This window comes from Melanerpes formicivorus, unplaced genomic scaffold (assembly GCF_026170545.1).
Source record: "Melanerpes formicivorus ecotype bairdi unplaced genomic scaffold, bMelFor1.0.p_v2 SCAF_17, whole genome shotgun sequence".
In the NCBI taxonomy this organism is placed as follows: Eukaryota; Metazoa; Chordata; class Aves; order Piciformes; family Picidae; genus Melanerpes; species Melanerpes formicivorus.
In genome coordinates this window covers 10591919-10604094 of record NW_027142369.1, presented here as the reverse complement: position 1 = coordinate 10604094, position 12176 = coordinate 10591919, and the positions used below count along the sequence as shown (strand labels likewise).

The 12176-nt window shown below is 38.2% G+C and overlaps 1 protein-coding gene across 4 annotated transcripts in view; it reads right to left on the bottom strand.

Annotated features, from left to right (window-relative positions):
* PPP2R5E (protein phosphatase 2 regulatory subunit B'epsilon) overlaps positions 1–12176 on the bottom strand; it is a 74137-nt gene that overhangs the window by 25820 nt on the left and 36141 nt on the right. For all 4 annotated transcript variants that reach the window (XM_068148923.1, XM_068148924.1, XM_068148922.1 and 1 more), the window contains one exon: positions 2377–2573. In XM_068148923.1, the coding sequence (XP_068005024.1) occupies positions 2377–2573 (197 nt within the window). The remainder of the gene's footprint in view (positions 1–2376; positions 2574–12176) is intronic.

Sequence of the window (12176 nt, the reverse complement as noted above, 5' to 3'; positions counted from 1 at the left end):
TCTCTAGGCCACAATGTGTTGGTTTCTCTAGGAGTAGGTTGTGGGGGACAGTGTGAAACACCTTAGAGAAGTCCAAGCAGACAATGTCAACTGCTGGCTCTGCATCAAACATGGGAGTTACTTTGTTACAGAAGGCATTCAGGCTTGTCAGGTATGATCCACCTGTGATGAACCCATGTTGGCTTTTCCCAATCATGTGCTTCAGTTGACATGTCCATTTCCCTAATTACTCAGGTATCTTTTTATTAGTAAAAAATCCAAATGTGGGTAGTCAGAGGCCACTGAGTAGCCAGATACAGGACTTCCGGGTATATTCTCAGTCCTCCCTTACTTAAGTACCCTGATACTGAGAACATAGCTCATGTTCAGCACTAGAGGACAAATGCAAGGCAGAAGAAAGAAGTAGCACATAATGCAACAAAAGAGTCAGGGAAATGCTGGACAAGAGTATTAGACCAGTTTTCCATCAAACATGACCAACCTGAAATTGGAATTCCTGAAGCTCCATTAGCAAATACCTGTGAAATCCACTGGAAAAATTCAGGCTTTGCCTTTACTTAAAGTGACTCCTCTGTATCACAATTACAGACTATACTTAAGAAAATTATTTAAAACCATACTTTTCAAACTATTTAGGGAATGTACCATTTCCTTAAGACAAAAATTGGTTGTAAACTCAATATAAGTGCAGGGACAGTAGCACATGCTAATAAAGGGCTTTGGCGTTTCTTCTACAATTCAAGTTTGGATTGCTTCACAGGTTATGATTTATGATTCAAATTGAACTTTATAAGCAGTTATAGATCAATTCTTGTTTCTTGGGGCTCAATCTAAGACAACACAAACTTGTAGAGTCTTTATTCTACAGTTGTTTACTGTTGCAGCAATAAACAACTATAACCAAAAGTGAGAATATAACCTCAACAACACAGACTTTAAAAAATACAACCAACCAACCAAACAAAATTATTCGTCCAGAAGATGAATTTAGAGGCATCTTCTACATACAGAAACATATCTAAATTTTATGAAACTAACCTATGCATCAGTGTCCTGTCTATACAAAGGGCATGACATAATTTGTTCATCACAAGGGGTACAAGTAAGATTAAGCTAACATTTGCAAATCATTTAAATACTACAGTGCAGCACCAGCAGAAGAATTCAGTAAAAAAACCTTGTCATTCAGTATTCAGACCAGTGTTCAAATGCTGCATTAGTCCACATGCTGAACAAATAACACCACAGACTGAAAAGCAGTTCATTCAGAAGATTGGCCCAGTACAGAAGCAAGAAAGGGAAGGTGAGGGAAAAGGGGAAGAATCTGATCATGTATTTATACACCTTCTGACAACGCACACACACAAAGAAGCCATATTAAGAATTTTCCATACACCCTTATAATTCTGGTTTTTTGTTTGTTGGTTTTTTTCCCATTATTAACTGTTTGATCATTCTGTCACAATTTACAGCTATTTTTATATATTACAGACAAGCAAGAGAGCACAACTCTGAGTGTCATAAAAGAAGGAGCATATACAATTCATTATAAAATCTATTCATGTTTTTCTTATGGCACACAGCCAGTGGATTCCACAACCACACAGTACTATTAGGAAACCAGCATTATATCTCTATTTCACTAACTGCCTTCTAAGCTAGGTTACAGATTATAAAGGTTCTGCATGGTAGTACAGAGCAAACATGTTAAAGCAGTGGCTGATTTAGCCAACTGCAGTGAACATTCCTCACCAAACAGTCAGTATCTTGCACTGTTTCCACTTTTACACTGGAAACAGTGTTATTTGAAAATTTATATACACAAGGCTTTATTTTTGTGCAATTCTGCTCACCCTAGTGGCAGCTTCTATGAATCCACATAATACAGCCAGGAAAATTTTCACACTGATTCTGGGCAACTTTTTTAACATTAATTATTTAAAAATCATTATCCATGAACACTTTAAGCTATCTCTGCCTAAAGTACACACTTTAGAGCTTGGATAAAGTTCAAAGAAAGGTAAGAAACTTGCAAAAATTATTGTATTATTTATATTGGGGAGGAGAGGAAGGGTAGGTGGGTGGAAATGTGAGGAACTCTGATTTTATGGCTTCTGGCTTTCTCCATTAGGAAACAATCCAGGTTTCCTTTCATACACTTGTGACACTATAATAACCATCATCTACACGACTTTAATTAAGAATATATAAAAATTAATATTTTTGTCTTTGGAGAATTATCCCCAAGTGATGTCTAGTAGAAAATACAACCAAAGGCCTCATTTAATCCACCTACTCCAGGGTTCAATTTCGCCCACAATGCGTAACTGGAATTGCAAGTGGATTTAAAGAGACCATGAGAAAGAAGGAACTCACCATTCTAACTACTTCAGGGTAAGTCTGCTCTGTCAAACAGCCTCTGCTTATTGTAATGTAGTCCACCAGTTCATTAAGAGTGGAGCGCTTGTATTCTTTCATTTTAAGGTCTGAAAGCGTGTCCATGAAGTCAAATATGACACAGCACTGTTGAAGTTTCTTTAGGAACAGTTCAGGCTGCTCTGAAGATGGAACGTCTATGAAACAAGAAAGGAAATCTTTGTGAGTCTGGCATCTTGTTATACAAAACAGGATTTTCTTTTTGAAGATCAGTTTCAAAGGAAAGCAGCATTCATACAACTTTTTGTCAAACAGAGCTCAGATTAACAAATGCACCCCTTATAGGAACTTTATTACTATTGTGTGATTGAGATCTTGAACAATACATTGTAGAAATAATTTAATCATTACCCATTATTAAGAAAATTAAGTTCCCAGAAAAAGTCCAGGCTTAAGTGGAGAATGCAAACACAACAGCATTCAAGAGTTAATTCCACCATCTATCACTATTTTCATCAGTGTGACTTTCACCACTGTTAACTTGCACTCCAAAGAACGATGAAAGAGCTGTCAAACAGATCAAACTTGATTAATTTATAATTCTACACTCTATCATTCATAACTCTAGACAAATACTCATGAATACATATATGAATACACAGCAAGACTATAATTCTGTAAACAACTTCTCAGATTCAATCATTACCCCACGTTGACACTTTCCATAGCAAAATCAATTTTACTGGAGCACAGTGAGAATTTTTTGATGTACTATGAATATACAATATGCATTAACAAAAAAAATCTTCACACAAGATATTAGTATGTGCTTGACCAACAAAGGAGGCATAATGTCCTGCTGAGTATTTTGCTTTCTTACTTCCCAGCAGATAAGGGACCCTAACAATAAAACGAACTCCAAATTCTCAGTGTTTTGTTAGTTTAGCAACTGTACCAAGAGTACACAATGATTGGTTTACCTGATGCTTACATATGGAAGAGGGTACTAATAGGCAGAAAGTTGCAGTAAGGAAGTATGCCCCCAGAGTAGAGGGCACTTCACTTGCTTTGATCTACCTTTTTTGGTTTTTAAAGGCACAGAATTCAATGAATGACCAGTACAGCATGTAAAAGAAAAATTTTCCTAATTAAAATAAAAAACCCACCCAAACATAAAATTTTAAAATCTATTTTTTTATTGGTTAACACATGGACATACTAGTAAAAGACAACCCAAGATGGAACTTGAAGACACAAAAATATGTCAGAAGTTAAGGAATATTTCATGAACACTGGAAGCTGTTAGCAGTTGTGTGATAGTTTTAAGGATAAAAGTACCATGAACCTGTTTTAATTAAAACCATGCCCACAACTGTTACTAGTTTCAAGTTCAACACACCTATGAGACGTTACAAGGTCACAGCAGAAAGCTACATTGCTTTAAAAAGTACTGATAGGACCCCAAGGCACTTCACCTCACCTGCCTGCAGTGCCAAATCACTAAGAAGGACAAATATGGATAGCAGTACAAAGATGTTACAGGCCTCCTGAGCTGACATGGTAAAGCACAACAGTTCACTCAACCTGCTTCCACTTACAGCACTGTGGCAATAGCAGGGTTCAATAGGTTAGCAAAGTGCATCCTGCATAGAATAACCAAGATCGTGACAAATTTCTATTGACCATATGTGGCAGCGCACAGCAATCTCGAAAGGTACATTCTAGGACAGCTTTATCCAAAGGAAATCAAAGATGAGGGAAAAGTAATGTAGTTATGACATCACAGTTCCTATCACAATAATTGTTCACCCCATGTTCCCACAGGCTATATTCATCTGTATCAGAAAAGATACAGGAAACATGGTCCTGCAGAGCTCCAACAAGAAGAGCTATATGGGAGAAGAGCCCCCCACTAAAGCCTTCTAGAAAAACCGCAGGTCCCAAAACAGGTCATCCTAAAGCTGTTTCACTGGCCAGGTCTCTTGCATACATGCAAATGCCTCCCAGCAGGCAGTGCGAAAACCTAAGATAAGCCCAGACTCATAGAAAGTCACCCCTGACAAAAAAGACCACTTCTATTAGCAGCTTTTCTAAGGTTATAGTCTTAGAGGAGATAAAGGGCCTGAGGAAACAAAGTACTTGTGACTGCTGCTTGATGACCTTCCTTCAGATAAAGGAGAATGAACTTCAGAATTCACTGTTATTAGCTAGCAGACAACAATTGATTAAAAAATTCTTCCAAATGACAGACTGAATAAAAGTTTAAAAACACAAACAAACAAAAAAAAAAAAAAAAAAGATATAAAGGTGCAATCAACTGGTTACTTTTCAAGACTATTATGTTTAATTCTAACTGCTGCTCTATACTGAGTTTGCGGGAAGGGGGGTTGAGGGGAGGAGGGAGTAGTAGGGGGGCTACTGTAGGAAGCCGCTAGAAGCTACACTCATGTCTGACAGAGTCAATGCCAGCTGGCTCCAAGACAGATCTGCTGCTGGCCAAGGCAGAGTCCAAGCCCAGCAGCAATGGTGATAGTATGTCTGAGATAACATATTTAAGAAGGGCAGCTACAGCCAAAGACAGAAGTGAGAATACATGAGAAACAGCTCTGCAGACACGAAGGTCAGTGAAGGAAAAGGGGGAGGAGGTGCTCCAGGTACCAGAGCAGAGATTCCCCTGCTGCCTGAGGTGTAGATCCTGATGAGGCAGGCTATCCATTCCCATGCAGGCCATGGAGGTGAATAGTGGAACACCCACCTGCAGCTTGTGGAGGACTCCATGCCAGAGCAGGTGGATGACCAAAGGAGGTTGTGACCTCATGGAAAGCTTGTGCTGGAGCAGGCTGTGGACCCACAGAGAGAGGAGCCCATACTGGAGGGACTGTGGCAGGACTTGTGACATCCACATGGTACCATGAGGTATCCATGTTGAAGAAGTCTATTTCTGAAGGACTGAATCCCACAGAAGGAACCCATGATGGAGCAGCTCATGAAGAACTGCAGCCTATGTAAAAGACTCAAGTTGGAGAAGTTCATGGAAGATTGTCTCCCATGGGAGAGACACCATGCTGGAGCAGGGGAAGAGTGTGAGGAGTCCTCCCCCAAAAGAGAAAAGAGCAGCAGAAACAACCTGTGATGCACTGACCACAACCCTTTTTCTCTCCCCTGTCCAGCTAAGGGAGTGAGAGGGTCTTTGGTGGGCACCTGGCATCCAGCTAAGGTTGAGCCAACATATGCTATCTACCATCCCACACAGAGCTTGAAAACACTGAAGTGGTATCAGTAAAATCTATTATATTCTATGAACATAATGTGGTTTTGGTTGCATTGTTCTACATGCTCTGCACACATTTTCATTGACTGACAAGGATATCCTAGTCAATGAAAAACATGAGCTGAAATCAAATGGGTATCCATTAAAATAAAATAAAATTCAGCTCAAGTAATAACCAGACTCAAAGGACTCAAGATTACACTCATGTTAAGGTAGGGTTGGTATTTAAAAAACAAAAGCATTATAGACAATTGCTAAAGCATTAAAGTTTTTTTCCCCTCCCATTAAGTAGCTGGAGGTGTGGGAACAAACCAAAAAATGTAATTAAACTCTTCTCAAGAAAAACCACTCTAGAACACTATAGTGGCTTTCCTTGCCAGCTGTACTACATCATGGTCTGCCAGCTTTCATGCCAGCTGTACTACATAAATAAGTCATGCAAACTACAAAGGCAGACTGAAAAAAAACAGCAAAAAACACCACCACAAAACAACCACAAACCAAACCACACTACCTACCACACTACAAGCGTTCTGGTCGTATCTGTTTTCCTAATTCACACTACAAAAATAAAATTGCAGTAAGTTTCATACAATAATATTTCTTCTTGTTCTTTGGGGTACCTTTGGAACACCTAATGCCGAGGGGTTTATTACTTGGAAACAAAAAAACACAGGAAAGTAAATTCTAGGGGGTTCTAATGCACATAGCGTAAGCAAAAGGCAGCAGAAATCAATAAAACCGGTACTGCAGCCTTCCCACAGGCACTATGCCATTAATTGGTACCAGGTTTGGATTGTTTTTTTGTGGTGGACTGGGGGGTGTTGTTTTGGGGTCAGGGTTTTTTTTTTGTGTTTTCTTTAATCCTTTAACATCTCTTTCAAGCTGTACAAACCTTACCAAAAGGTCTAGAATGGACTTCCTAATCCAGACTCACATCACTAGTTAGAGGAGGGAAGGCACTGACTGGTACTTGGGGTACTTGCCTACTGAGCTCCACAGCAGAACTCAATCCTTTAATTCAATGACTTGAAATGAAACATGTAGCTCATTACAGTTGTTCATAGTTAAGTGACGAAAAACAGCAAACCACTTCCTTCTCAGCAGACAGATGCTCAGAAGTTTTAATTAAATTTGCAACATTTTGCTCTTCTGCTAACACACTGCCAAGTATTTAGGCCCCTAAATTTAACAACTTTCAATATTACCATTCAATCCATTTTCAGTTGGGAAAACTAAAAATCAAGCAACTGCTCTATTAAATCCATGCAAATACCTAGAATACTTTAATAATCTACAAAATAAAATCAAACTGACACCACTACATGACATGTGATTTGTATCTAATGCACAGGAGAGTATACATTTATTAAAATCAAAATTTAAAGACAGACTTCTACCTGGGCTTGACTGTGAGAGCTCTCCTGATTTACAGAAGGTCTTTGCTACAAGTTAATTTTCATGTTTGCTAGTTTTGTCTTTAAACATTTACAACTGCACTGAGCTTTTGACATTCACAGATTTAAAGGGAAATTAACAGAATGAAAGTACATACTAACACATCTAAGCAATAATCAAGACAGAATCAGAGCTTTTAACAAAATTAAGTGTTTTATAAAGTTATCAGAGAAGTTGACAGAAAGTACTGTAATTTTATTTCAGGCACAGATCAGTAATTGTTACTGCAAAGGTTGAAATACTAATTCTACAATGGCCAAGGCAATTTAGTTTCTCCCTTAATGACCTTTTATTCCAGAATAATCTGAATCCAACCAGCCCACCCTTTCCAGTCATCTCTGCAGTCTCTGCCTCCTGGAACCTTTTGTCAAATAAAGACACAACAATCTGCAAGCACACTTTCACTGAAAGTCTCTAATAGAGATTTTTAAAAAAAAAGTTTATACTGCATTCATATCTAATTAATTTACAAGTAACTGATTTTGCATCAATGTAAAAACAAAAACTATGCATGAGACCAGCAAAATTGCATCCAGAGAGATGAGCTATGGTTCTCCTCTCAGCAGAATCCAAGAGCGAGATACCAAACACCTAGATCAGTTCTCGGATCCTCTTCAGCCTGTAGTTTTGCTCTGAGGGGTATAATGCCAGGAAATTAATATGAGGACAGGGATTTTGCTGCTTAAACCAGCACACAAACTGTAAGGAAAAGTCATAGGATTGCAAACAGAACACAGCATAGGGCCTAGAATTATGGGGGGGAGGAGGGTATGGATTACATACAAAACATTAAGCAAAAGTAGGCTCTGCTCACACTGTAGACATGGCACTTAAGGACATAACAACAGGACACAGTCTCAAGCTGCACCAGGGGAAGTTTAGGCTTGAGGTGAGGAGAAAGTTCTTTAGAGAGAGAGTTGTTAGACATTGGAATGGGCTGCCCAGGGAGGTGGTGGAGTCACTGTCCCTGGAGATGTTCAAGAGGGGATTGGACGTGGCATTTGGCACCATGGTTTAGTAGTCATGAGGTGTTGGGTGACAGGTTGGACTTGATGATCTTTTAGGTCTTTTCCAACCTTACTGATTCTATGACATGGTTTAATGGCCATAGTGGTGTTAGGTTGATGGTTGGACTCACTCATCATAGAGGTCTTTTCCAACTAAAATAATTCTATGATTCTATTCTATACACTAGCCTGCCTGCAAATATGTACTAGCAGAACACATCCTAATAGTTATTCTGAGGGCATTTTGATTTTGTTTATTCCAGTATATACACTATTGTTATTAAATGGCTTGAAGATGACATTTATAGAATTTATAGACATTTATAGAACTAGTACTGGCTTCTTGTATGACAGTAAAAGCAAACACATTAATCATGAAAAAATACTAAAAACCAATGTCCAGAATGGACAATAGATCAACAACCTTAAGAACTTCCTTATAATTTCTCAACATCTGAGAACTCTGTATTCACTCACCTCCACCCACTGAGACTGTTTCCTGTATTCTTTCACTAACTCAATGGCAAAATAATTCCCAAATTTTTCTTCAATTTCCTTATCCTAAGGATATTTAATAAAAACATGACTATTATTTTTCTAGTTATTTAAAATCTCCTTGGGTTTAAAAGGTTTGGGGTTTTTTTTTAATATTATAAATCAAACCACTCACTTCTGCTTTGGTGTCACTTATCAAGCCACCAACTTAACCACTATTGAAAGCAAGAACCTATCTGCACAAAGTAGGTAGTTGTGCATAAATCTCTATGTCTACATCTATCCACCCTGGGTTATTATGAAGATTTTCTTTTGTAAGAAGATAACTTTCCAGTTTTTAATCATATAAAACCGGCAAATCTCAATTTGAAAGCCTTTTGGTCTTCTTTGAGAAGTACAATTCAAGGGAAGGTTTAGCAACGCCCTGTTCAAAGCTTTTGCTAATGCGAAGACCTGTTACACATACCCCAGTACACAATGGGATCACATTTCTGCAAGCCACTTTTCACAGCAGAATATTGGTCTTGAGATGCCAAGAAGTACAAATGTTTGCCCTCTCTTTTTTACACACACTTCTTGAGAAAAGTAATCGCTATCCTGATTGCATTAATTCAATTTTCTTGACTGGATGTCAATATTATGAATGTTTTGTGAAGTCAGTAATCACTCATTTATAATAGGTGGCTTTTTCAAAGCTGTTTTCCCAACTCATTCTCTATACTTGGTAATTATACAGGCAGGGCAGCAGTTAGGCATTGTGTTCCCAACGTGCAGTCTAACCAGTACCAACATCATTCACACAGCAATAAATACAGTGGGACGAACTCAAGCTGACTTTCATGAGTGAAGCCACACAAAAAGAAAAGTACAATACCATCATACTGTTGAAGCACATTCAAAAGGCATAACTGGAAACTTAACAGAGGACATACTCCGCTGTATTTCCTGGTAATCAGTATCTCTTCAGATTATCAGCCACAAAACTGAGAATTATTTGCCTGACCAAAAATTTCTCCTTTGATTAAACTGAACAAGTTCTCAAGTGGGAGTCTCCTGAGCAGTTCTACAGAGATCCTGGATACTGCAAATCCCTCTACTGCTTGCCAACGCTCCTCAATCATTTCACTGAGGTTTTCAACAAACAGTTTACTTGCGCAAGTAGTATGAAAGCACTGTGGATTTGTGATTCGAATGCACATGGAGTAGCATTACAAGCAACAGGAGATATCTCTTAAAACACACACACACACACCCCCCTACCCATACCACTCAACCCAGAGCCACAGCAGTCAAGGTTTCAATGAAAGGATTCCTTCCGGAAACACTTTGTCAGTCTGTGACCAACATTTGGTCACCCTACCGCTAACTGCACCAATGTTGTCTGTGTTGTGAACATCTTTTAACTTGGAAGTGGAACAAAACCGTAACCTTGACTGTCAAAGCTAGTGATGCGCCATAAGAAAACGCTATTACATCCATACTCGATGCAAAAAGACTGTATTATCAATGCAAATTAGCAACAATGATGTGTCACTCTGAAGTGAACAGAGAGCTTCCAGGGTGACACAGGCTTTAAAATTTGGGTGCTCTTACTCATCACTAGCATAACATGATGAATCCATTATGAAACAGTTAAACATCTGGGGTAACAACAAGCAATCAAGGAAATACATAGTGCATATTCAGAACTGATGAGTAACTAAGAGAAGACAAGATTGCTACGGTATTAGGATACACAGATCACTGTTCTAGGTGTCTCAAAAATAAGAGACTCAAGATACTGGGTAGCATACAGTATTCCTCTCACTAGTACTAACAGTCAGCACTTAGTAACTGTGTAATTTCATAATCAAGCAGTAGCACTTTCTTTCTTAGGTAAGTGAACAGTGCTTTTCAACCCCTCCTCATTAGGTCTTCAGTGAATGGCAGGAGTTTAAAGTAATTGAGTAATTCAAAGTAGCCAAAGTTTACTTCTCTATCTACAAGTACATTCAAGCCAAACATAATTCAGCTCAAAGAAGACAGCAAAGAAGGTATGAAAAAGTATTCAAAGGACATAAATTTTAGAGAAAAATTTTCTGGGAGAAAAGCAAGTCGGTGTGTGTAGCAAGAAAATTCAGAAGACATGGAAGAATGGGAGCACAGTTGTATTATGAGAAAGGGAAAGAGTGGGAAGCCAAAAGTGGCACAGCAAGAACAAAAAAGGGTATTAAAAGACCAAAAATGAATGGGGTTGGTCATGCACAGGAGACTTGGAAAAGACAGGAAAAAAATTGTTTAGGGAATAGGTAGCACAATAAAAGCAGCAGAACATTTTAAAAGTACTGAAAGCGGAGTTCAAAGTGTTTAATCAAAACAGAAATGCTAAGTCAATGGTTGGGGTCTAGATTTGACTAAGTAGTTACATTATCTGGAGGTGCCTGACACTCTGTAGCATCTTTAACATATCTCATTTTGTTATTTATAGTGAGTTGGCACAGACATCACGTTAACTTATAATTTTTTTTTAATAACAGGTTTTGTAGGTTGCTTTCTTTCCACACCTTCTTTTCATCAGCATTTCAAAAACAATGGTTGCCAATTTTTAATCTTCTTTTGAAAGGAAGCAAAAAGCCTGTCAAAAATACACATAAATGTTATTTTTTATTTCCCAAATTGAATACATGGCACAAAATCCCTTAATAAGACAAAAATAGCTTGCTGAAACAGTGAGAATTATTGTGGCAATTTTTTCCTGGACTGACTGAAGTTTCTTTTATAATGGCTCAGAAAGTTTATGTTAGTTGTTTTAACTAGGTTATGACTGAATTGCACTTTCAAAGTACAAGCTAACCTTGCTTCAGAAGAGATGAAGTCACTAGGTTTGCTGAACAGTCACCAGAGAGAGCTGCTGCCTGAAGTTGTCCTGCTATTTGGGAATACCAAGATGAGCTACTAGAGAAATCATCAGGATACTTTCGCCACCTACCTTCTGCCTTTCTTTTCAAAATCTTCTCCAAAGGCAAGAGGTGTTTTGTTTTAAAAAGAGGGTGGATTATAAACATTCCTTTTTTCAGAAATTGTGTGCTGTGTACATTTATAGTATTTGTAGGGAAGTTGTTTTGTTTTTTGAGGTTTCATGGTGGGGTTTTTTAGGTACTGACCTGATAATTTAGCTAAGGTGTGTAAGAAAACCAACCCAACATTATGACTAAAACCTGGTGTAGGCTAGGAGCTCCCAAAGCACTGTTAGAACATTCATAGGCTAATATTCAAAATATCCACAACCATAAAGATCTCTGAATTTTAACACTGTCCTCTATTACAAACAAGACTCTACATGAAAATTTTTTGCCATTGGCTTTTTTGAGACTCTGGGATTAGTATTTACAGAAGCATCACTCCTTAAACATTTGCTTAACACTAGCTGCAAATGCCGCCAAGTGACAAACCTCCACTGGTTCCTTTACACTGTTACCAGGAGGAGCACTACACCAGACTTAAAACCCAGGTCTTTCTTTAGACATTTGAATAGCAAAAGCTACAAGTAGAGCAAATGCAAATCCAAAATAAACTGAACTTACCCACTT